The 26,000-nt window shown below is 42.5% G+C and overlaps 1 protein-coding gene across 6 annotated transcripts in view; it reads left to right on the top strand.

Moving 5' to 3' along the window:
* The window catches only part of DAB1 (DAB adaptor protein 1), a 1,271,953-nt gene that overhangs the window by 1,196,360 nt on the left and 49,593 nt on the right, over window positions 1-26,000 (top strand). For all 6 annotated transcript variants that reach the window (XM_033225043.1, XM_033225042.1, XM_033225046.1 and 3 more), the window contains one exon: window positions 6,683-6,742. In XM_033225043.1, the coding sequence (XP_033080934.1) occupies window positions 6,683-6,742 (60 nt within the window). The remainder of the gene's footprint in view (window positions 1-6,682; window positions 6,743-26,000) is intronic.

The following is a 26,000-nucleotide window of genomic DNA, read 5'->3' as shown; positions in this document are numbered from 1 at the left end:
CTTACCATTGCACCGCTACTAGTAAATGCATAAATATACTGATAGTCTAAAGAACCAAGGGTTCTGTTGGTCATTCCTGGCTTGTTAAAATATCTTTGAGAGAATTGGCTTTTAGTTCCCCATAATTTCCCAGTAGTTTTCATGCCTTGTTGTTGATGTTTAATAGCCAGTTAGGTACAGTGTTTTACTTTTGAATATATCTTAACTATTTTAAGTAGAAGCAAAAATAAAATGTTCCATTTTACCAAGATAATACACTGGAGAGCTGGTGTCCATTATACAGTTAGGATCCTTTATTTCTCAAAAAATTTTGCTCAACAAATTTCTTAAGAAGCCAACTCCGCTGCTGAAAATAAAGCACAAATTTAATTTCAAATGCTATGTGAAAACAACATTGAGAATATTAACTGAATGAAAGTACAGCTAAAGGCTTTACCCTTGTTTTTAATTGTGCAAAGAAAACTAAACTTTTTAAACTCATTTAGTTCTCACGAAGATATTATAAACTAGATATTTTAGTTCTGTTTTTATAGGGTGAGACTCAGAGAAGCCGAGTAGCTTTCTCGGGGTTGCACAACTATTTAGAGCCAAGATTCAAACCCAGGCATGGGTGTGAAGGCGAAGCTCTGGCTCCTTCTGCCATGGTCTTCCACCAAAGTGTCTGTGTAATTGCAGCGTAGCAGCACATCAAATAGATATGATGACCTGCCACTTTTCACTCATTAGTATTGTAGTCCCAATTTGAAATAGAAACATTATAGAAGAAGAAAAAATTTTAATGTATTTAATAAGTGATTTTAATTTTGTTAGTTGTGTGCTCTATTCTGCCTTGGGTTTGTATTACTTATATAACAAAAGTAAAACATTTTCAATTCTATCAAATGCATAGAATTCTAAATGACTAAAATATAATGTTAGTTCTACCAAAAACTTGGTTTAAAGTCGTCAGCCTTGTTGAGTAATAATCTGAATATTTCTCTCCACTAGATCTATCTGGATTCCATTCAAATGTGAGGTTGTGCTTTGAGGTTTTGTTGAAAGTCGTAGCTTACCAAGTATCTTTAATAAGAAAAGTTGCATTTGTCCTGAGTGTCAGATTTTAAAGTATATACAACCTTACAGTATCTGACTATGAGGAGGAAAAATCCTTTAACCAATCATCCTGGGAAGAGAGGGCCCCTTTTAAATAAAAGGAAGCTTTGCAGTATTAGAGGTTTCTGAATCCAGACTTAACTATAGTTGGCAGGGCTCCCGTTGAGCCCTGTGGGACTGCAGTCAGGGCCCAGTGGGGAGGGAGACATCCTAGTGTATTGGAAAGACTGGCTTTAGCTGGTGGAGAGCTGGGTTGTAGTCCAGGCTCTCTTGCCAGCTACCTTTGGCTGAGTAGTAGTGGGCACTTCTCAGAGTTAGTTTCACCCTTTATAAAACAGACGAACAGTTTTTCCCTAACTCACAAGCTCATGTGTAGAATGGAAAGAAGAGGTGTCATCATGGGTCACAGAAAGTGGAGTCTGGCTGTGTGGGTTCAGTATTTTAGTACAAGTACCAACTCAGCCATTAATTTAATTGTCAAGTATTTTTTTTTTTTCTCTGGGCTTCAGTTTACTCATCTGTAAAATGAGCAAGTAAAATACAGGGCTGTCTCAGGCAAGACCCTTTTCAGTTTTTGCAATTATTGCTTTACCTTAGGATTTTGATTTTTTTTTTTTTAAGAGAAGCGTGTTGGCTTGTTTTACAGGATAATAAGGCTCAGAAATGGTGGAGGTGGGAAAATTTGCATGTGCACATGCGTGATGGTGGGCCAGCTCTGTGAATGGGGTTTAAGTGCGATATCTTATTTCTCACAACAACCCCATGTGGCTTGAATCATTATTCCCACCTTACAGATAAGGAAAGTGAGGCTCACAGAGATAAGGTATCTTGCCCAGGGTCCCAGAGCTAGCAAGAGGTAGAGCCCCCATTGCAGGTCCCTCTGACCTCTGTAAATAAAGAAATAAATCCTGAGGCTGCTCTCAGCTCAGAATCCCCTAATTCTGAGTTTCACAATTAGATTCTAAGTCCCTTTCAAGTCACTATCTAAAAATCACACTTGTTTTAACAGCTCTGACCTCCAGATCTTCCCATCTGTCCATCATTAACAGGAAGCTACCATTTAAGGGAATGAATATTTTATCTCCTTCTATTGGAAAAACCTCTGGTCATTCTCTTCTCCTCCTTTGCCAGTCTGCTGGGGCTCAATTTACTTAATAAGAGATAAGCTCTTGGACCTGAAGATAAGGCTGGGCTTTTAAGGGGCTGCTATTAGGAGCCTCATTCTTTTTTCTTTTTTCTTTTTTCAAGGGCTTGTGAGTGTTCCATAGCTATTTCTCCTGAATTGCAGTGTTTGTTAATACTTCAGCTTGGTCCAGCCAGTGGTCTCAGCTTTTATTCACCTCCTTGTTTTCTGGAGTGAGGCAGACAGTCCTGGAGATCTTTAACTCTTTTGTGAACTTGAGTGGAGAACATAATTTTTGTATCTCAATTTTCTGGGCTATGAAATGGGGATAATATATTCTCTGCTCCTAGCAGTGATGTGAAAACATAAAACGAGGAGGAGAGCAGTTGGTTCATAGTAGGTTCTGTGTAAACGTGAGTTTCTCCTCCTTCTTTGCGTGTTTTCAGATGCTGTTGAAGATGTCTTATGATCATGTTTTAAGTGAAACAGAATATAACTTGCTCACCACATGTTGTCGGAGAGCCTAGCAGAAATCCTCAAGCTTGCTTCACTTTCCTATTTGTAACTCCAACAAAAGGGACATAGAGGCTTTTGAGTAAATATAACCTCTTTTTTGGAGATTTTTTGAGTAGTCTTGTTTTCCCAATTATATTAATAATAATAACTGTCTTTTGCTTTGCATGCCTCAGAAAAAGTTATCGGCTATATTAAAGTTATCAGCCTCCCAATACAAAACATTTTTACACATCACTTAATTTTAATCCTTCCAATAATGGTGACATAGGAAAAACAGCTACAATGACTATCATTTTGAACATAAGAAAATCAAGACGGGCGGATCACGAGGTCAGGAGATCGAGACCATCCTGGCTAACACGGTGAAACCCCGTCTCTACTTAAAAAAAATACAAAAAACTAGCCGGGTGAGGTGGCGGGTGCCTGTAGTCCCAGCTACTGGGGAAGCTGAGGCAGGAGAATGGCGTGAACCCGAGAGGCGGAGCTTGCAGTGAGCCCAGATCACGCCACTGTACTCCAGCCTGGGCAACAGAGCGAGACTCCGTCTCAAAAAAAAAAAAAAAAAAAAAGAAAAGAAAATCAAGTTCCTTCAATTTAGGTGCTGAATACAAGGTCAGAACCTACGATTCTAAATCTAGTGTTCTTCAATACCTGAACGGGCTTCCTATATAAGCAAGATATCAGCTTTCCACATGGCCATTTTCCAAGTTCATTCATTCAAAAACCTCTGTTAACCATCCAATCCGTGTCAAGTATCATTATTTTTAAATGATGATGAGTCACCAGGAAATGTTACCCAACAAAGCCTGGAACTGCCTCTCCATACTATTAATTAACATGCTGCCAAAATAAAAGTAAAAGTGTCTTCTGTATGTATAGTACGTAACGTGCTGTTTTTAGAGTAATTTAACATCTATTCGCTTGTTCATAAAAACAAACGATTATTTATAGAACAAATAAATGACTGGACACAAGGAAAATCACATGCATCCGGCACAGGGATGGGATGGTGACCATGGCATGGCCCCCACCCTCAGAAGTTTATAGACAGCCCCCTTAGATGCTCACAATGGGCAGATGGGGCAACTGAAGTTCAGAGAGCAAAGCGACTCTCTGAGTCGCAGCCTGTGGCAGACCCAGGATTTGGAACCACCAGTCTTCTGGTTCCTTTTGGTCTGAAACTTTTATGTCTCTAAAATATTGTGTTACTGAAGCCTTTTGTGTAAACAGAATGGAACAACTAAGCACAGATGACAGCGAGGACCATGCATCTTAGCCCTCATGGACTGAATCCTTGGCGATTAGGCATTTCTTTGTTCACCAATATTTACAGCTGTGGTTACAAGGATAATAAAATATCCCAACCTGCCCTCCGCAAGCTTATAGACCCTGGAACAGTTACAATGTGGTGCAGTAACCCTCATGATGAGATAAAGCACGCTTTACACTCTATTTCAGTAGTCTGATTACTTTTCCATCTCCCGCAATAAGACAAGGAGCTTTGTTAAATCAGGGGCCGTATCCATCATGTTCACCATCATTGTCCCAGGGAATGCATGATGCATGACACATAATACATACTTAGCAACTTTTATTTTTTAATGAAAGAGTGCATCAGAGGTTACAAGAGTACAGGGGAAGGCTCCAAACAAGGCCTAGAGAATCAGGCAAGGCTGCCAAGAAGATATCCCAGCTGAGATAAATCTTAAAGGACAAACAGGCAGATTGATATCTCACCCATGGGAGAGCCAAGTAGAGAAACGTTTTCAATTATGCACAGTTTGGGTTTATCCATTCCACCGCTTCTTCTCCGTTTGCAGGGATAATTGAGAGGCAGCTGCGGTTCAACTGTGCTAAGTGCCCGTAGTGAGCAGTGAATTACGGGCAACAGAATGTTCTTCATTTTGCTCAGTAAAGGGTGAGCTAGTAAAAACAAAAGTGAGGGCTGGTAATTTATTGGCCCTCGTTAACCAGGACTCTGTAGGCATTCTTAGTGGATTTCTTTTAGATGGCGCTCAGTTATCAGGAGCAAAGAAATGACATTCTTCGCTGGCTACTTGCACAGTGAAGCTTGCAAGAGCAGCTCTGGAAGTGTACCACCAACACAGCCATGCTCACTCAGTTCTGTTTTCCGCAAGAGTGTACATGAGCTTCTGGGAACATAGGATGTGATGTCAAAGAAAAGGCCCACTTGAAACAGCTGTCTGAATAATGTAGCAGTCAAATGGCAAACTCCCTGGGCTCAAGCTTTTGGCTTCCCCATTCACGGATTGCACTCACAGAGTGAGTTGAATCACACAAACTACTCTGTTCAAGGGCCTCAGGGTCACAGGTGTGCTAGGGCAAATATCTCTACTGCCAGAGATATTTTTCTCCTCTGCAACATGGGACCCACTGAGTTCTTACCTGACAGACCTGTCTTGAGGATTGCATGAGAATACATATAAGACACAAATGTTTAGAACAGCGCCTGGCACATAGGAAGCACCCAGTCCATGTTAGCTCACGTTATTAATAATAGATGTCTTGTTTGGCCACCAGAAAGAGCTGGATTTGGACCTGGCCACTTACCAGCTTTCAAGATTTGGGCAAAGTCCCTAACATCTCTGAGTCTCACTTTCTCCTATTTAAAGTAGAGATAGTAATACCAATTTCTTAGAGTTGTTGCAAGCATTTTAAGTTAAAATGAGATGAAAAGTATCAAAGGGACCCACAGAATAAACTCAAATTCTTACTTCTTATAGAACAATGGTGTAGGTAGCTAGCTTAAGCTTAAAAGATACTTTTCCTTCACTATTCCCCACATTCCTCTATCATACATTTACCATATGTCTCAGCAGACATTTACTGAGAGCCTACTGGGTGTTAGGCACTATGCCTGCTCTTAAGGAGCTCCCAATATGATGGAAAGAAAGGCATGTTGTCAGACCATTATAAAACCACTGCTGGCTGGGTCCTGCTATGGGAGTGTGAGCTAAGCTGTGACAGTTGCTGGGAAAGGAACAACTGATGAGTGCTTCCAATCTGGAATCTTTCAGTGAAAAACCCTTGGTTGACTCATTTGAAAAGTAGTCAACATATCCACTATTGTTAGTATCATAAGATGTGTTCATATATATTTATATGATGTGTCAGTAACTAAAGTAATTCTTCTAACACATTTACAGTATTATGGTATGTAATAGTGTTGTGTATCTAATATCCATTTTCTCACTCAGTCCTCAGAATAACCTGAGTAAGAGGCAGAGCTGGTAGTAGTGAAGCTTGGAGGAGCTCAGTGACCTGCTCAGGCTGTCACAGTTAGCTCATAACACAGTGAGACCAGATGGATGAGTAAGAGAAGGGAGGAAGATGCAGATTAATGTTAAAAGCCCTCAAGATCTTCTGCATACTAGGCCCACACTTTCCATACCACTTGTGGGCCTTTTTCTTCCATGAAAACCTTCCATAATTATCAGATGGCTTGTGTATGATCCCAATAGAAGATGTGCTTTGTGCTAGGATCTTCATATTTGCTATATTTTAAATAGCCTGGATCTCATACTCAGCATTGAGCAGTTTAAGCTCAGCTACAAACTGTTTCTAATCACTTCGGGAGCAGTATAGCACCTCCCTGGGCCTCATTTTTGTCTAAGGAAATGAGGATTTTTTTTCACCGCGTGACTTCTGAAGTCTATGCAGGTTTCTAGTCTTTGATTCTGCGAGGAGTCCGATAGCAGAGACGACCTATAAACCTTTGTTAAATGATGCCCACTCCCTCTCCCCATCTGATGCTCTTAAGGGAGGGAGACTGGCCTGATACTTTCCCAGTTAGAACAGGTTCCCGTGGGCTTGTCCTGGGGGCCATTCTCAGATACCTTTAACCAGCTTGCAGTTGAAGTCTGGTTGCTTTGTTCTTTAAAATTGGAGTACCAGAGTGTTTTGACTGTGCTGAATTTAATTCTTCCATAGGTTCCCACCAGCCAAAAGAAGGAAGGTGTTTATGATGTGCCAAAAAGTCAACCTGTAAGTGTAAGTACATCTCCTCTCTACTGCCAGGTTTCCGCGACCTGGATTCACACTGAGGCTATGTCTACAGCCTGTGGAAGGAGACCCTTCTCCTGGAATGAGTGTCATGGCCCCCCATGTTTCTGCTGGGGACTGCATGCTGGGGAATCTTCAGTGGGCCGGAGGAAGGAGACGTGAGGCAGAAATGGTAGCGCTGAGGAAAGGGTGCCAATCTAAATGAAGGTCTGGTCCCACGAGTGGGCGTGAGTTGAATCATGCAAACTGCTCTGTTTAAGGACCTCAAGGTCCTAGGTATTCTAGGGCAAAAGTCTCCAGCCATGGTTTAGAAGAAATAATTCTTCTAACATATTACAGTATTATGGTATCTAATAGTGTTGTGTATCCAATATCCATTTTCTCGTTCAATTCTCAGAATAACCTAAGAGGCAGAGTTGATAGTAGTGAAGCTCAGAGGAGCTCAGTGACCTGCTCAAGTGGAGGATAGTGTTTTTGTTGTTGAAAGAGAGCTGCCCATCTAATTTGAAAGTGATTGAGAAGTTTCAAAGGGACAGTAGGAGAAGGGCTGGCCAGGGCCTTTGGGGTATACAAAAGTCCAGCCAGTGGGTGAAAATTTTGGAAAAGGTCATGTGCAGTGGGTTTGTGGAGAACCCAAGACGCATACCACATTAAGGACAACAAGGTCCAGTGGATCTGGACCCCATGTGTTGGGGGCACTCCTGGGATCTGGGACAGAACCGTAAATTCCCAGCTCTGTGGTACTGCTCCAAACCACTGAAGTGCCCAGAACTCATATTTAGGACCTCCAACTGGCAGGCAGAAGGCAACTTCTATACATAATTCAGGCAGCTCTGGGGAGCCAGTGAAGGCTCTTGAGGAGGGGGCACATATGACTTTGCCACGGCCAAGGAACTAGCGTGTTCAGTCACTGTTGACCTCATTCATCTCAACAATGAGTGGACAGAGAAGGTGTTTTAAAGTCAAGTAGATCCTCAACAATGTCAGTTCTATCCCTGACAGAACTGTTGTGAGGCTAAAATAGTTCTACCTGGAAGAACAGACACTGTTGTCTGTTCTGGACCCCACAGTAAGAGAGAGATAAAGACACACCTGCATGTTTAACAATACGATTAACAAGGGGATGTGAAACTGCATTCCATGAGGAGCAGCTGAAGGACACAGAAATGTTTGGCCTGGATAAAAGAATCCATAGATACGAAATGGGACTCCAAAGGCCACTGTACGGAAAAGGGATTACCTTGTTCTGTGTCAGCCAAATCCTGGAACTGAGACTAGTGAGTGGCACTATAAGAAAGTCAATTCCAGCTCAAAGTGAGGCTGACCCTCCCATAGTCAAAGCTGCTCAGGTGCAGACCAGCTGGCACCTCAGAGAGTGAGCTCACCATTCCCGGAGCTATGCAAGCAAGCCTTGCAGACCCCTTGTCCGAAAGATTACCAGGGCGATTCACACATTGCATAGGAAGATGGATAGGAGAGCTCTGGAGGTCCTTCCAAACCTGAGATTCTGTATTCTCCAAGTTGGGAGTCTTTCTGGTCCATTCTCATCCTTGCCTGCCCCCTTCTCCCTTTTCCTTTAGTGAAACTTCTTTCTGATCAATGTCCATTTTTCTAACCCACTCTTCCAGGATCTTGAAACCACCATCTCTGACCTAAACATGGCTTCTGAAACCTATACGTGTTAGTTTTCATGAAAAAGCATATCCAGATGCGGACCCGTTTTCAAAAACCCAAGTCTAGGGACCCTATTCTGTGTTGTGCTGCTCAGGGAAAAAGTAGTTTTTCTCCCTAAGGCCTTTGCACCTCATCAGGCCCCCTTGTCACGGAGGCATTGGCCTGCTCTTTGTGTTTCGATTTGGTCCATTCCCCATGACACCATTCTCTGCAATTCAATTTGTGCCTGAATTGCCACACTTGCCCCTAACAGGTTTAGATATGTAAGGAAACACGCTCCAGTTGCTGCCTTGGTTTTTGTGAATTTATTAATGATTATGGCCACACCATCTTCAAGCTTAATAGTTCCAGAAAAAAAAAAAAAAAAATCCAAGCTCCTTTGCCTGAGATACACAGGCAGGCTGCCTGCAGGTCCCCTCTCCAGCCTGTGTGTCTAGTCTACTTCCTTCTGGTCCAGCCCTACTGAAATCTTTTTATGTTTGTTTGTTTTATCCCCCGCCCCCACTCTCTCTGCAGCCTTCCCCCAGCATTCCAACTTTACTTCCCCCAGCATTCCAACTTTACTTCCCCCAGCATTCCAACTTTACTTCCCCCAGCATTCCAACTTTACTTCCCCCAGCATTCCAACTTTACTTCCCCCAGCATTCCAACTTTACTTCCCCCAGCATTCCAACTTTACTTCCCCCAGCATTCCAACTTTACTTCCCCCAGCATTCCAACTTTACTTCCCCCAGCATTCCAACTTTACTTCAAACTTTGTGTTCTTAGGGGGACTTTCTGGACTTTCCCTCTGAACAACAGCAGATCACTCCTGCCTTTGTGCCTTCATTCCTCTGTCAATAGTATTTCTTCCCTGTTACTTCCTTGAATGTTCTGGGGTCCTTGTATTACCAGATGCAAGCCCATGGCCTGGTATATGAAAGCCAGGTGCAACAGAGCTGCTTTAGGAACATTTAATAAATATATGAAGGCCAGGCGTGGTGGCTCAGGCCTGTAATTCCAGCACTTTGGGAGGCAGAGGCAGGCAGATCATGAGGTCAGCCTGGCCAGCATGGTGAAAGCCTGTCTCTACTAAAAATACAAAACATTAGCTGGGCACGGTGACTTGTGCCTGTAATCCCAGCTACTTGGGAGGCTGAGGCAGGAAAATTGCTTGAACCCAGGAGGCGGAGGTTGCAGTGAGCCGAGATCACGCCACTGCACCTGGGCGACAGAGTAAAACTCTGTCTCAAATAAAATAAAATAAAAAATATATGAATGACTCTATCTGTAGAAGGAATTTATGAAAATCCCTGGTAGAATTAAGAAAGACCCTGTATTTCTGACTCCAAAATAATCATTAAGGAAATGCACTAGAAATTTTCCTTGCAAAATATCTGGGCTGCCTGAATGGCATGCAGTAGCTCCCAACCCGCCGTTCTCTCAGAGTCCTAGAACCAACTGATGGTAATGATGACTTTTCCATGAGCTATTTTCAACATTTTCGAAAGCCTAAGAGAGGTAAGAAGTAAAAACCTCAGGTTATTGTATAGAGACAGGTGGCTGCAGTTGCAGTCTGCACTCCTTCTCTTCCTACCCGTGAGACTTTTGATACATACATTTCCTTGCCTCAGAGACTCAGTTTTCTTTTTTACCAAAAAAGATGATTGAACGTAATTAGAGGACAGAGTAGTATATGTATTGGAAAGTTGATCCCACTTGCCTAAGCCTCCCAGAGGCAATACCAAATACCACACACCCCTCCCTGCTCTGGGATCTTCCTGCCTTCCAGGCTTCCCATAGTAGACCTGCCTCTCTGATGAATACACACTCCCTACAGTACCTCTGTACTCTGAAAACCCTTGCCTCTCACTGTTTACTCCTTCACTACCTTTCCCTTAGCCATAAAGACAAATACAAGCGATAACTCAATTAGGGTATGTTAAGCAGCTTCCAGAAAGTCATGAGACTTCCACAAGTTTCCCATAAGAAGAGAAACTGCCCAGTGGCCTGTTCCACCTGGTTTCATTTTTTCTAGGTTCAACCTGGTTTCATTTTTCTCAGGTTTAGGTCTGCGCAGAGCCTGGTCTTCAGAGTGAGATCTGGGTGTAGTTCTTACCACAGCCACTTCCTGAGAGTCCCTGAGCTGCTTTTTGCATGTCTGATCCTCTATGTTATTATCTACATAAAGAAAATAATATTACCTTTGCTTTGTTTGGAGGATTAAAGGAGACATGTATGCAAAACCCTTAACAGAAGATGTGAATTACGTAGCATGAGAACATATCCACACATTGCTATTTCAGGCAGTGCTCTAGCAAACACTTCTCACTGAGCCAGGGATTGGCAGCTATTCTAGGGGATTACACACCCTCTCTGGGAAGCCTTCCTTACCCCAAATAGAGTATTCAATCTCTCTGGGCTACTTCTAATACTTCTCTTTGCAATGATCCTAATGGATTGTCATTTTCTCTTAACATATTCATGTGAACCATTGGACTTTGAGTTCCTCGAAAACCTTGGCAGAGATCACATCTCATGCAGCTTTGTAATCTCAGCACCTAGCATGGTGCCTGAAATATACTTCCCATTGAGGACTATGGTAGTAACCTAAGCTATGAGAGATACCAGGGTTTGAATCCTGGCTTCATTACTGGCTACGTGACCTTGAGTGAATCCTTTACTCTATTCAGCCTTTGGTCTTCTCAGCTATATAATGGTGATGTGAAAACCAAATTCACTGAGTTCTGAGAGTTTAGATTAATAACAGTGATTACTCAGTGTGCATTGGCAATTACTAGACACTTACTAAACGTTTTGTTGCACTGAACTACTCACCAGGAGTTGTCACTTTTACTCCACACCTCCTTGCATTGCAAGTCCGTTGAGGACAGGAATCATATCATTCATGTCCTGATTACAGTGAGCATCAGCACAGAGTAGCTGCTCAAGTGGTAAGTGAATGAATAAAAATAAAGGAACAAATGAATCCCTGTGTAAGGAATAAATGAATAAATGAATGCCTGTAGACTCAAAGCTCATCTATTGTCCGTTAAGTTCTTTTTCCTTCTGGGGCCAAAGACACTGTGTCAAACTAAGACAGTGTTGATTCTCAAAGAAGCCCTCTTGCCTGGCCCTTCTTCCACTTTGCGTTTAACCATTCTTGCCCTGTTCCACCTGCAGCCTCCATAAATATGCATTTTTTTTTTCATAGCTTGGATCACCAAGCAGACAGGTGGCCTTCTGAACACAAACCCACACACTCATGCACCTGCATTCACTCCCCTCCTACATCAGGAACTCAGCATCAGGCAAAGCCACAATATCTTGCTTCCTTGGCAGGGTTATTTTTGACTTTTGTTTTTTCATCCTACCTAGGGTTGGATTTTTTCCTTCTAGGGCCCTATGGAAAGTGTTTAAAGTCATTAAAACTCTTTAAGTTTTCTGAAGAGGGGCCTGTAACTTATAAACTATTAGGGACACAATCTGATAGAATTAAGAATCAGTAGGCCGGGCACGGTGGCTCACACCTATAATCCCAGCACTTTGGGAGGCCAAGGCGGGCGGATCACGAGGTCAGAAGATCGAGAGCATCCTGGCTAACATGGTGAAATCCCATCTCTACTAAAAAATACAAAAAAATTACCTGGGTGTGGTGGCGGGCACCTGTAGTCCCAGCTACTCGGGAGGCTGAGGCAGAAGAATGGCATGAAACCAGGAGACAGAGCTTGCAGTGAGCCTGGATAGCCCACTGCACTCCAACCTGGACAACAGAGCAAGATTCCAGCTCAAAAAAAAAAAAAAAAAAGAATCAGTACAGTCCTTCTACCCCAAAACCCCTGTAACTATTTGCATTTCACAGAAGGCTGGAGAAAGGATTTGGGCCCAGTGAATCTGCCAGATACTTGTCTAAAAACCACGAAAATTTTTGGATTTGAAGAGCATATCAGTTACATCCCTTGCCTTGTCTTAGATAATATGCAATTAGAGATGGCAGTTACATAGTCCACTTCTCGAACTACATTTAGCTACAGACTTTTCTTTGTAAAAATTAACATTTTATATGACAGTATAATATACAAGAGAGACAGGCAAAAAGAGGAGTCCTATGCACTATCCACAGTCTATATATGAAATCACTACTGAATTATGATAATCAACTGTTAAAATATAAAATACACTTTCTTCTCTGACCACATTGTTTTGTTTTTTGTTGCCTTCTCTACTTTTGGCCTTTACCTGGGAGATGCATCATTCCAGCGGACAGCCCATTGAGTAACCTGGTCTCCGAATTTCATGACCCTCATCCCTTGAATCTTTTCACTCAGAACAGCTTTAGTACCTCAGACCCTCAGGAGCCCCTCCGTTCTCTCACCATGAGCCCCTGTTCATCCTTTTCTTCTGCTCCAGTACTCTTGCTGAACTTTTTCTTGGTTCAACATTCAAAATCCAGGTAAAATGTTATTTTCGGTCTTCAGCTTTCCTTGAGTCCCAAGGGAAATTGCTTTTTTGAATATATTTCTGCTGAACTTTTTTTTTTTTTTTTTTTGCTTTGAAACAGAGTCTCGCTCTGTTGCCCAGACTAGAGTGCAGTGGCATGATCTTGATTCACTACAGCCTCCACTTCCCAGATTCAAGCGATTTTCCCACCTCAGCTTCCCAAGTAACTGGGATTGCAGGCGTGCACACTAGGCCCGGCTAATTTTAGTATTTTTAGTAGAGGTGGAGTTTCACCATGTTGGCCAGGCTGGTCTCGGATTCCTGATCTCAGGTGATTCACCTGCCTCAGCCCCCAAAATTGCTGGGATTACAGGCGTGAGCCACCATGCCCAGCTCACTTCTGCTGAACTTCTAACCACCAATTTGAAATTTGTTTTCTTTACTTTTTATCTTTTTCTTTTCTTTTTTTCTTGCAAACTTTTTTATTTTTTATTTGTTTTTTTTAATTTAATTTTATTATTATCATACTTTAAGTTCTAGGGTACATGTGCATAACGTACAGGTTTGTTACATATGTATACTTGTGCCATGTTGGTGTGCTGCACCCATCGACTTGTCAGCACCCATCAACTCGTCATTTACATCTGGTAAAACTCCCAGTACAATCCCTCCCCCTTCCCCCTTCCCCCTCCCCACGATAGGCCCCAGTGTGTGATGTTCTCCTTCCCAAGTCCAAGTGATCTCTTTGTTCAGTTCCCACCTATGTGTGAGAACATGCGGTGTTTGGTTTTCTGTTCTTGCGATAGTTTGCTGAGAATGATGGTTTCCAGCTGCATCCATGTCCCTACAAAGGACACAAACTCATCCTTTTTTTTATGGCTGCATAGTATTCCATGGTGTATATGTGCCACATTTTATTAATCCAGTCTGTCACCGATGGACATGTGGGTTGATTCCAAGTCTTTGCTATTGTGAATAGTACCGCAATAAACATACGTGTGCGTGTGTCTTTATAGCAGCATGATTTATAATTCTTTGGGTATATACCCAGTAATGGGATGGCTGGGTCATATGGTACAACTAGTTCTAGATCCTTGAGGAATCACCATACTGTTTTCCATAATGGTTGAACTAGTTTACAATCCCACCAACAGTGTAAAAGTGATCCTATTTCTCCACATCCTCTCCAGCACCTGTTGTTTCCTGACTTTTTAATGATTGCCATTCTAAGTGGTGTGAGATGGTATCTCATTGTGGTTTTGATTTGCATTTCTCTGATGGCCATTGATGATGAGCATTTTTTCATGTGTCTGTTGGCTGTATGAATGTCTTCTTTTGAGAAATGTCTGTTCATATCCTTTGCCTACTTTTTGATGGGATTGTTTGTTTTTTTCTTGTAAATTTGTTTGAGTTCTTTGTAGGTTCTGGATATTAGCCCTTTATCTGATGAGTAGATTGCAAAAATTTTCTCCCATTCTGTGGGTTGCCTGTTCACTCTGATGGTAATTTCTTTTTCTGTGCAGAAGCTCTTTAGTTTAATTAGATCCCATTTGTCAATTTTGGCTTTTGTTGCCATTGCTTTTGGTGTTTTAGACATGAAGTCCTTGCCCATGCCTATGTCCTGAATGGTATTACCTAGGTTTTCTTCTAGGGTTTTTATGGTATTAGGTCTAACATTTAAGTCTCTAATCCATCTTGAATTAATTTTCATATAAGGAGTAAGGAAAGGATCCAGTTTCAGCTTTCTACTTATGGCTAGCCAATTTTCCCAGCACCATTTGTTAAATAGGGAATCCTTTCCCCATTTCTTGTTTTTGTCAGGTTTGTCAAAGATCAGATGGCTGTAGATGTGTGGTATTATTTCTGAGGACTCTGTTCTGTTCCATTGGTCTATATCTCTGTTGTGGTACCAGTACCATGCTGTTTTGGTTACTGTAGCCTTGTAGTAGAGTTTGAAGTCAGGTAGCATGATGCCTCCAGCTTTGTTCTTTTGACTTAGGATTGTCTTGGCAATGCGGGCTCTTTTTTGGTTCCGTATGAACTTTAAAGCAGTTTTTTCCAATTCTGTGAAGAAACTCATTGGTAGCCTGATGGGGATGGCATTGAATCTATAAATGACCTTGGGCAGTATGGCCATTTTCACGATATTGATTCTTCCTATCCATGAGCATGGTATGTTTTTCCATTTGTTTGTGTCCTCTTTTATTTCTATCTTTTTCTTTTCTTTTCTTTTCTTTCTTTCTTTCTTTTTTTTTTTTTTTTGAGACAGGCTGTTACTCTGTCATCCAGGCTGACGTGCAGTGTTGCAGTCATAAGTCACTGTATCCTTGAACTCCTGTGCTCAAGTGATCCTCCTGCCTCAGTTTACCCAGTAGCTAGGACTACAGGCATGCACCACCATGCCCGGCAATTTTTTTTTTTTTTTTTTAAAGATGAGGACTTGCTATGTTGCCCACTCTGGTCTTGAATTCCTGGCCTGAAGCAATCCTCCCACCTTAGTCTCCCAAAGCACTGGGATTATAGGCATGAGCCACTCCACCTGGCTTCTAACCACATTTTATTGTGGTTATCATGAAGCAGTATTTTTTAATGGTTCAAAATACGGGCTTTGGCATCAGAACAACTTGGATTTGACTCCCAGCTTTACCATTTTCTAGCTTTGTGAATTTGAGTACTTAAGTTAGTCCCTCCATGTCCTCATGTCCTCATCTGTAAAATGGAATTATGTCCTCATCTGTAAAATGGAATTAATGTTAGTGCCTACCTTAGAGTTTTTGTGTAAAGACTAAATGTGTAAAGACTAAATGAGCTAAAGTATGTGAATGAGCTCAGTGCAATGAGAATTCAATCACTGTGGGCTATTATTCAGTTTCTTTCCCGTACTTCTCTGTAAGATCCTAGAGAACAGGATTCACTTCTATCTAGACTGCCTCTAAGGTAACCCTTGAGATTTCCAATGTCTCTGAGATATTGATGGTGGACCTTCTCCCCAGAAAAAAAAAAAATAATGTATGCCTGAATAAATTTTTGTAGGACTTAAAGCCAACAGGATCCCTCAACCTCTGTCTTAGAGCCTTAGTCAGCAGCTCATCATCACTCTTCCATCAACAGAGATAAATCAGTAACATGGCAAATTGAAAGTTACAGAGCATTCCAGAGTAGAGTCTTAGGGCAGAAGTTAGAGTTTTCTGTTTCTTACTGATCTCCTTCACCTCAGTGAATCAACTGATGAGTGCAAAGTTTTGTTTAGTTGAGCTACGGCCCATGTATAGATGGAAAGCTGGTTCCATCTCTTTACTTTCCTCCTTCTTATTCACTCATTCTTGCCCTAGTTTTAACCCTTCTTGACCTATTGATCCAGGACGCTCAGCTGTGGTTATCATCCCTTTTTTGGACTTCTTTCTCAAATAACAGATTTGGATGCTTTTCATTGTGTATTTTAATTTGGACCTGTGATGTCTCTGTCTTTCTAGCAGATTTGTTCTCAAGGTCATGCTGTGCTTCTCTCCTGCACCCTTTCTTAGGAATTCTGAGCCAATATAAGGATTAATCCTACCCACTCCTAGAAATATACATTTCATCTATTTTTCTGGTCAAGGTAGCTAGAAGCTTGGCACAGGGGCTAACTTCTCTTGTGACTGTAAACGCATAGGTACATTTTTATGTCAGGGTGTCTGAAATCCAACAGCATAAATGCTTGCTGAGAGGAAACACTAGCTGACTGAGAGACACGGAGATTTCAGAAAGGAGGGAATAAATTGAGCAAAGCCTTGAAGGATGAGCAAGATTTGAACAAGCAAAGGAGAAATAGAAGTACCTTCTGGGCGATCACTGAGGCTGCTGAGTCCATACTTCCACCACTCAGCAGTGCTCAGAGCTGATTAATTTACCACCAATTTCCATCTCAAGGAGCTGGAAAATACACGTAGTCTTTGTTTCTTGGGGCTGATAATGCTGGACATGTTCTTTAGGCAGATATCCCGATTTTTTTGTGACTGTTAAAAACGCACATTCCTGGCTTGGCACGGTGGCTCATACCTGTAATCCCAGCCCTTTGGGAGGCCAAGATGGGCGGATCATGAGGTCAGGAGATTGAGACTATCCTGGCTAACACGGTGAAACCCCGTCTCCACTAAAAATACAAAAAATTAGCCGGGTGTGGTGGTGGGCACCTGTAGTCCCAGCTACTTGGGAGGCTGAGGCAGGAGAATGGCGTGAACCCGGGAGGCGGAGCTTGCAGTAAGCCAAGATTACGCCACTGCACTCCAGCCTAAGTGACAGAGCAAGACTCCGTCTCAAAAAAAAAAAAAAAAAAAATCACATTCCTGAGTGGAGAGGAAGGTGTCTGCTAAGTGTCCCATTACTGCATTCATTATTTAGTGCTTTTTGCACCCTGTTAGCCATTGAACATGATTCAGGTCCCACAGTGGGACTGCGAGTAGAGCATTGCATTCACAGGGCCACTCAAGTGCCTATTTCAGACTCCATCACACCCTATAACACTGAACTTGGTGGAACTTAACCTTCGCAGACCTTCACAGACAACTGTTTCAATGACAGACTGTAACATTAGTGCAACTTATGTCATTTTCACGTGAGAAATACCACTTTTCTTTTCCCCTCTCTTCATTCCCCCATGTAATATTCTTATGGCTGAAAAAGATCTTTCATCCTTTACCTTGTAATTTTCCAGTTTCAAAGCCTTTTATATAGTTGTATGAGGCATAAAAGACTTTCTAATTATCAGTAATAACCAGTCAGTCAATTCTAGCAGAAATTTTTTTGACCTTCAAAAGACTTTCTTAGGCCGGGCATGGTGGCTCATGCCTATAATCCCAACACTTTGGGAAACCAAGGTGGGCAGATCACCTGATCATGAGTTCAAGACCAGCCTGGCCAACATGGCGAAACCCCGTCTCTACAAAAATACAAAAATTAGCCGGGTGTGATGGCACACTTCTGTAGTCCCAGCTACTCGGGAGTCTGAGGCAGGAGAATCGCTTGAACCCAGGAGGTGGAGGTTTCAGTGAGCTGAGATCATGCCACTGCACTCCAGCCTGGGCAATAGAGTGATTACTCACTGTTTCTAGAGTTTTTATAATGAGCACCTCATGAGGCCCAGCACTCCCCAGCTAGCTGTGAACATCTCTCTCCTTCTTTAGACTGAGTTCCAAGCAGACATGCCCATGTCTAAGTCATCCCTGAAACCTCCCTCTGTTTGGCACACTGCTTTCTTCATCCTGGATGTTGAAGAGATGTTTGGGAACCCCAGAGAACAAATCTAATGAAAGCCACTCACCTCTCACGCTTAGAAAGATTCTCATTCTGCCTCCCTGCATCCCATCCTGCAACCACCCTGTCCCCCAGCAATCAGTATTTTGTTGACTTTCCTTGCCTTAGATTTAATTCATTTTCCCTGCTGCACATGTCAGAAGCTTCAGTCCATTAATGTGAAGAATTGCAAGAATTTTCTGGACAACTGTTCCCTACTCCCCCCGCCCACAAGTCCCATCTTTTATGGCAAATAAATTTTCATTCACAATTGCGCAGTTGGTTTTTCCTTTAGTTTGAAATCTGGATCAAGATGTTGGATAATTGGATTAAATCTTGTCTGAACGTTTGTCAGTTTCACTTCCTCATTAAGCACCACATTGTAGAGAAATTATAATTATTGCAATGCAGTTAACATAGATGTCACACAAGAGGAGGTTGTACTGAAGTGAAGGAAGGGAATTTGAATCCGTACATTCCCACGAATGAAATACAAGGTTGCCCCTTTTGATGTTTCTTAGATGAGCTTTCTTTTAGCCATACTTAACATTGTCCTGAGATAGAATCCTGAATTTCTAGAGTCTTGGAGTTAATAGCAACATTAAAAAGAGGTTATTTGGTTTTGCCTCTCCTTCAATGCAAGAATCCCTCAAGAATATTTTTGATAGGTGTGGATGAACATTGCTGATTATTGGGCTTGAGCTCACATACCTACAATGACAGAGCTTCATTATTTTTGTAACCCCAGAGCTCCAGTTGCTAGAAACCCTTATTTTATTTGAGTTCCCTTACAATTTCTATTTATTCATTTATTCCTCCATTGGGCAAGCATTTACTAAAAACCTGTGCCCTACCAGACAGCATTCTCTTCACTAGAGATATAAAGATAGGCTGCTTAAGAGTTGTCATGGTCTCAAGAAGATAGACCTATAAAAATAATTGTGATTCATGTAATCAAGGGTGTGAAAGGCTGTGTACAAGATGCTGTGAGAACATAGTGTGGGAGCAGTAAACTTTGCCTGAAGGAGTTTAATGAGGTCTTCACACAGGGTATACAGCTTGAATAGAATCTTAAAAGATGGTGGGAGTTTGTCTCTGGAGAAAGGGTGGAATAGTATTCAGGAAGAAGGAACTGAGTGTTTAAAAGCATGGAAATGTAGAAAAGCCTGTCATATCGCAGTGGCTGATGACTAAGTCTGAGGTGTCAGGACCACAGGATGCCTCCATGGGAGCAGGAGATGAGGATGCCGAAGGAAGCCCCCAGTGAGCACAGGGTCTGAAATGTGGTGCTGAGAAGCTGGGAGCTATTAGGAAGTCACGGATGCTTTCAGGTGATAGAATGACAACATCAGTGTTGCATTTCTCAGTGTACCTCTGGTGGCCTGTGGCAGGTGGCTTGGCAGGTGAGACCATTAAGATGCTAATGAAATTATCTAAGTGTATCCATTCAGAATAGAGTCAGAAAAACAGAGCCCATGCCAGGTAGTTTAATAGAGGGAATCTAATATGAGGAACTAGTTACAAAGGTGTTAGAAGAGCGGAAAAACCAAACAAGGGACAGCAGGGCAACCCAGATTAGTAATTATCAGTAGTGGCTACTATCCTTAGGGATAAAAGGACGGAGGAGACAGTATTAGCAGAGCCAATAGGCACTGGGACCAGAGAGGGAATTGCCCAGTGGGGTCCCGGGGCACAGAGAGAGGGGCTGCCTGGTGAAAGCTAAACCCATGCAGGAGACTCAGCCACTGCCACAGATACTGCCAGAAGAGAGCTGGGAGAGAACTCACTGCTTCTGCCTTCTACCCACTATCCAAATTCCAACTACTGCCTCCTTGTTGACCAAATCAAAGTGGAAGTGTGTTGGCAAAGGAGCCCGGCAATGCAGTTTATGGCAATCAGTCCCCTGTGTTACAGCACAAACTAGAGGAAGGGCAAGAATGGTCTGAGGGCAAAGAGGTTAAGGGGAGGCATGTGAGGGCTGCTGTGGGTGCAGCCTAGGGGCAGGCATTGCAGGTGAAAGAGCGAGATGAGTTTGAGTATATGACTAGGGTGAGACAAACACAGAGCCGGAGCTAACTCTGGGGTGACGTGCTTTGCAAGGACAAGTAACCAGGAGACAGGGACCAAGCACCCTATCTCCTCCCTGTAGGTTCTGTCATTTACATGCATGGGGCTTTGTGTCTCTAACTTCTAAGACTGTTTGTACATCAGCCTTTCCACCTGCTGTCTTCAGGTTCTAGCCAAAGACAGCATTAATCCCTTTCATCTTCCTTTCTGTTCTCAGTCCAGGACTCACATTTGGGTTGTCACATTATCACTCTGAATGATATCTGGCTCTTTTTCTTCCAACGTTGAAAAACTGAGCTGTCATTAATGGAGTCAAGCAGAGTTGTAAAAGACTCACTGTTAAATCTGAAACTTGTTTTCTGCAAATGCAAATCACGAGAGGGATAAGTGGTCGCATATGCAGTTGCCTGCTGTCTTGTTTGCTCAGTTGTGTGTTTTAAAGAAAGCATGTCTGGATAACAGTGATCGCCCCATCTCTCTGCTACAGTGCAGTCCACTGGTCCCCTGGAAGAGTAGCCTTCGAACTTTTCCCAAAATTATTCAAATGAAACATGCCTGATATCCTGCTATATAAACAGATGAAAGAGGAGATATAGTTGAAGCTGACTTGGAGCCTCAAAACCTATTCACCTTGAAGCCCGCCTACCTACTAACTCTGAACGATAGAAAGCTCTAGAAGGGAAGAGATCCAGAGATGGTAGTATGAAAACCACTGTCCAGAAGAATCCACTCATTATTACACGGGTAGGAGAAATGAAGAAGCCAGATGAGGATGTTTTTCAGGTTATTTCCCATCTAAGACTTCATCATTCTATAATTCATGAACACAGATTGGGAGCCCACTCTTCGGGAGGCTATAAAGCTACAGAAAGAACATGAAATGTGAAGTTAGTTGGAGCCTATACTTCTCAGCTGTATGCTTCTAAACAAGTTGCTTTATCTTTTGGATTTTTAGTGACCTGTTAACAAGATGGAAAGAGCTACTTCCCTGGGTTATTATGTATATTAAATAAGAAGAGATGTAATTACTATTGTCTTTGATATAGAGTAGGGTCTGGTTAATTGATAGGGAACAGGTATTACAGTTAAGAGTATGAGCTTTGCAGCCTATTTGGGCTTGAAAGTTTTATTCCTTACTTACCAGCAGTGGGACCTTGGGTGGGCTATTTAAACTTCTTTGTGCCTCAGTGTGTTCATCTGTAAAATGAGGATAATGACTGTGGTAACTACCTCATAGAGTTCTTTTAAGGATTGAGTAAAGTAATGCACATAAGATATTTATAACAGCACCTGGCGTATAGTAAGTGCTCAATCAATAAATGTCAGCCAGAGTTATTATTATGAACTATTATGTAGACAAAGGACTATACCAAGTGCTTTCAGAGAGATAAGGATGAGCAAGACCTGCCCCAGCAACGAAAACGGTTTTAGTCTACTGGAGGAAAGAAGACTGGTACATAGAGCATGGGGCTGGAGGGCCTGCAGTTCTCCATGCTCAAGCGATAGTTTCAACAAGATCAAGTTTAACTTGAGAGCCTGGGATGGGGCTGAACCTGCAGGGGCTGCACCATAGCTATGGGGCCATGTCTTAGTCCACTTGGGCTGCCATAACAAAAAAACCCCAGACCAGGTGGTTTAAACAACAGAAAATTATTTTCTAGAGTTATGGAGCCTGTGAAGTCCAAGATCAAGGTGCTAGCTGACTCCATTCCCAGTGAGAGCTCTCTCCTGGGGTTGTAGACCAACAGCTTCTCACTGTGTCCTCATGTGGCCCTTCCTCAGAGTGTGGATCTGGTAGTGAGGGGGTGGGAACAGAGAGAGGAAGAGAGATCTCTTTCCCTTCTTATAAGGCCACTAATTGTATTATGAGGGTACCACCCTTTTAACCTAATCTAGCCCTAATTACCTCCTCAAGGGCCCGTCTCCAAATACTATCACATTGGGGGTTAGGGCTTTAACATATGAATTTTGGGAGGGACCCCAAACATCCAGTCCTTAACAGACGGGGATATCAAGAAATTGTAACTACCAAATATTGAGAACCTCACCAAGCAATGGACTGTGTTAGGCACTTAATATGCTATTTCGTTATTCTCCCCAACTATTGTTGGGATTAGGTCTCTTATCTACCATAAAGGATATTGAAGATCAGAGAAGTTAAATAAGTTAGAACAGCTAGAAGAGGCATAACTAAGAATCTAATCCACCTCTCTCTGACCCTACAACCAGGTGACCTAGTTTATCACCCAAACTAGGGCACTCTTGAAAGTGAAAAAGGGTTTGCTATTACGTCAGGACAATAGGCATAAATATCAGCTGTCTTAGGCAAACCAGAATTTAAGGTCATCCTACCCAAAGCTGGTGACTGCTCTTCTGGCTGGGCCAAACTGCGTCTGAGACCAGAACATGTGAGATTTCAAACAGAAGACAAGAAGCTTCTATCCTTCTTGTCCCTGAAACTCTTTGTCCATAATGCTACCTGTGCTGAAGCAACAATAGGACTCCCTCCAAGATGCAGGTTCCCTGATGCGTGCTTGCTCCTTTGGTAGACATAGATAAGATTACTTGGAGATCTGTTACATGGTGAGAAAATGGGATTCAGGGGTATCTGTTAACTGCTGCTGCTGCTGTGAGTCTGTCATGATTCCTCTAATACAGATCATTAACATTCACGGAACCTTAACTACAGCATCTCTAACGAGCAGAGCTGTAATATACAGTTTCCCCATAAATATCTATTGATGCTGGCACTCATTCTCTCTTGGTACAGTAATTCAGCTTTTCTGGATAAATCATCAGGTTGAGGTTCTTTCTTTCTCCTTAACTACCATTATTAGTGGATGCAGAAGAATAATGAACAAAGTCTAGTGTAAAAAAAAAAAGAAGCAAGAGCTAAATAAATGATCATAGGGAATAAGAAAATATATATGTTGGTGACAGTCACAACCCAAAGGATACACAACTTGTTTTTGCAGTGACTTAGAAAGGAGGCGAGAAACTAACATTTGCTGAGCACTTACTAAGGGCCAGCAAGTGTGCTTAGTGCTTGGCAAGCTGTATCTACTTCAGGGATTCCAAAGACTTCATTGCTTAACAATCATTTGTGACACTTTTAAAAACACAACTTCCTTAGCCCCAGTTCGATAGATCTGCTTCTGTAAGGCTTGCATCTATTTATATATAAAGGGAGAGTTGCAAAGTTCCCCCAGCTGATTCAGATTCTCAAGTAAATTTATCTAGTTTAATTAAGATGACAACTATTATTTTCTCCATTGTATGGATAAGAAGATTGAGGTTGAGATGCTAAGGAGAGGGAAATAGAGTCTGATTGTGAAGGATAAATCCCTTGCTTCTCTACTTATGCTGAAAGAAATGTCTCCTATTAAGGTGACATTCACTCTTACTTTTTACAACACTGTCTCTCTTCTCCACCTCCCATCTTCCTGCCTATCATAGAAGTTCCGTCAGCATATCATTATGTTTCTCTCCAGCAGGTTAGCAGTATTGCTGTCCTTATCTCTAGAACTACCCTTTTTTTCACCATTACATGCTGTCAGCCCAATACTCAGGGTTTCCCACCCCACTTTCTTTCTTTTTTTCTCTTTTATTTTTTTGAGATGGAGTCTCGCTCTGTCACCCAGGCTGGAATGCAGTGGTGCAATCTTGGCTCACTGCAACCTCCGCCTCCCAGGTTCAAGTGATTCTCCTTCCTCCGTCTCCCAAGTAGCTGGGATTACGGACATGTGCCACGATGCCCAGCTAATTTTCGTGTTTTTAGTAGAGACAGAATTTCTCCATGTTGGCCAGGCTGGTCTCAAACTCCTGACCTCAAGTGCTCTGCCTGCCTCGGCCTCCCAAAGTGCTGGGATTACAGGCATGAGCCACCACGCCCAGCTGCCACCCCACTTTCTTATATTTTAAAATCTTATAGCCTTGTCTCTTTGACAGTTTCTATGTTGCTGTTTCCACAGTTGCCTAGGATGTTCTAGCCTCCTTCCTCCTGCCATTGTTATAGGGATAGCCCTTATACTATGATCTGGCCATGGTCCGCCAAGAGAGGATTGGGTTGGACTGGAACAGAGCAAGCTCCTAAACTGCCCACCATGGCTGCCCTTTCCAGAACCCTAACCACCCACCCTACTCTTAAAATATAGGTCGTCTTATACCTTTTGTTCTCCTCACTATAACATAATGGTTATGGGCACATACTCCAAAGCTAACCCACTTTACGTGAAAATTCTAGTTCAGTCATTTACTAGCTGTGTGACCCTGGGCAAGTTAATTAAACCTTCTGTGCCTTGGTTTCCTCCTCTTGGAAACAAGGCAAGTAACAGCACCTCACATTTGTTGCAATAATTAAATGAGTTAATATATGAACGCACATAGAATGGTGTCTGGTTCATACAGAGGAAGTTCCATCTAAGCATTAGCTATAATTACTATTGTCCATAGTGACCTCTGCCTGGCCAAGAAGACAGGAGGTCTTAATATTACCATGTGACCCATTCCTTCCTCTTGAGTCCAGAGTATACTTTTTTTGTCTTCTTTGTGGATTTGTCAAAACGAGAAATAGTAATCCCAACCACCTGTGACCTGACTAAGGAGAAATGGGCTACTTTTAATTAAAAAGATTTTTCATAGAACAGATATAGCAAAAGTGTGGGTAAAGACAGTTTCTGCTTTTGGCATCTGTGGTAAGATCTCCTTAACTATGCCTTCTTCGTTCCCTAGCTACAAGGCCCTCAGAGATAAGGTGTCCAGCACCAGAACAAGTAGGAAAAGAAGCCTGAGGCCAGAGCACAGATGTCAAACTGGCAAACACAGAGTTCCCTTTTCCCTGTAGTATATGCATGAAGTGTCTTTTTTGTTATCATTTTATAGTTTCTTCTATACTGTAAGGTGCCTCCTAGAACCAGTCTCTGGTCACTTATGCATTGCTCTGTTCAGGCATTCATTCCTTCACCCATTTTTCAAATAAGGTCTAGTGTCCACTGTGTGTCAAGCACTGAGCTAGGCACAGGTACAAGTCAAACCAAGTCCCAACCCAGGTCACCCTCCACAGGGAAAGGCTGCCAACAGAAAAGGAAACAGACAAACAGAGTAGTGAGTGCTTGAAACAAAGCCAAACAAGGCAATGAACAAGAGCTGGGGCTGCTCCTGCATTAGGTACAGTCAGAGAAGGTCTCCCTGAGGTGACACCTGGCCCAAGTCTGAATTAGGAGAAGGAACCAACCAGATGAAGAGTGTGCCAGGAACAGAGAAAGGCAAGGGCAAAAGCCTTGAGGCAGGAATTAGCCAGTGATTCATCATGAAGGGAGAACATGGTAGGAAAGGGGGGAATGGTGGACGTGAGTTCACGACAGGTGGCACCCCAAGTTTGGATGGTTTTGTAGGCAGTGGTGAGGAGGTTGGATTTTATTCCAAGTGCAATAAAAGACCTCATCTGATTTTTTTTTTTTTTTTTTTCTTGAGAAGGAGTCTTTCTCTGTCACCCAGGCTGGAGTGCAGTGGCGCAATCTTGGCTCACTGCAACCTCTGTCTCCTGGGTTCAAGCAATTCTCCTGCCTCAGCCTCCCAAGAAGCTGGGACTACAGGCATGCACTGCCACACCCAGCTAATTTTTGTATTTTTAGTAGAGACGGGATTTCACCATGTTGGCCAGGCTGGTCTCAAACTCCTAACCTCAGGTGATCCACCTGCCTCAGCCTCCCAAAGTGCTAGGATTACACATGTGAGCCACCATGCCTGACCTCATCTGATATTTTTTAAAGACCACTTTGACCGCTCTTTGGGAGATGAACTTCAGTGGACAAAA

This window comes from Trachypithecus francoisi, unplaced genomic scaffold (assembly GCF_009764315.1).
Source record: "Trachypithecus francoisi isolate TF-2019V2 unplaced genomic scaffold, Tfra_2.0 Lachesis_group12, whole genome shotgun sequence".
Lineage (NCBI taxonomy): Eukaryota > Metazoa > Chordata > Mammalia > Primates > Cercopithecidae > Trachypithecus > Trachypithecus francoisi.
The sequence above is the reverse complement of the archived record's forward strand: the minus strand, read 5'-3'. Positions and strand labels throughout refer to the sequence as shown.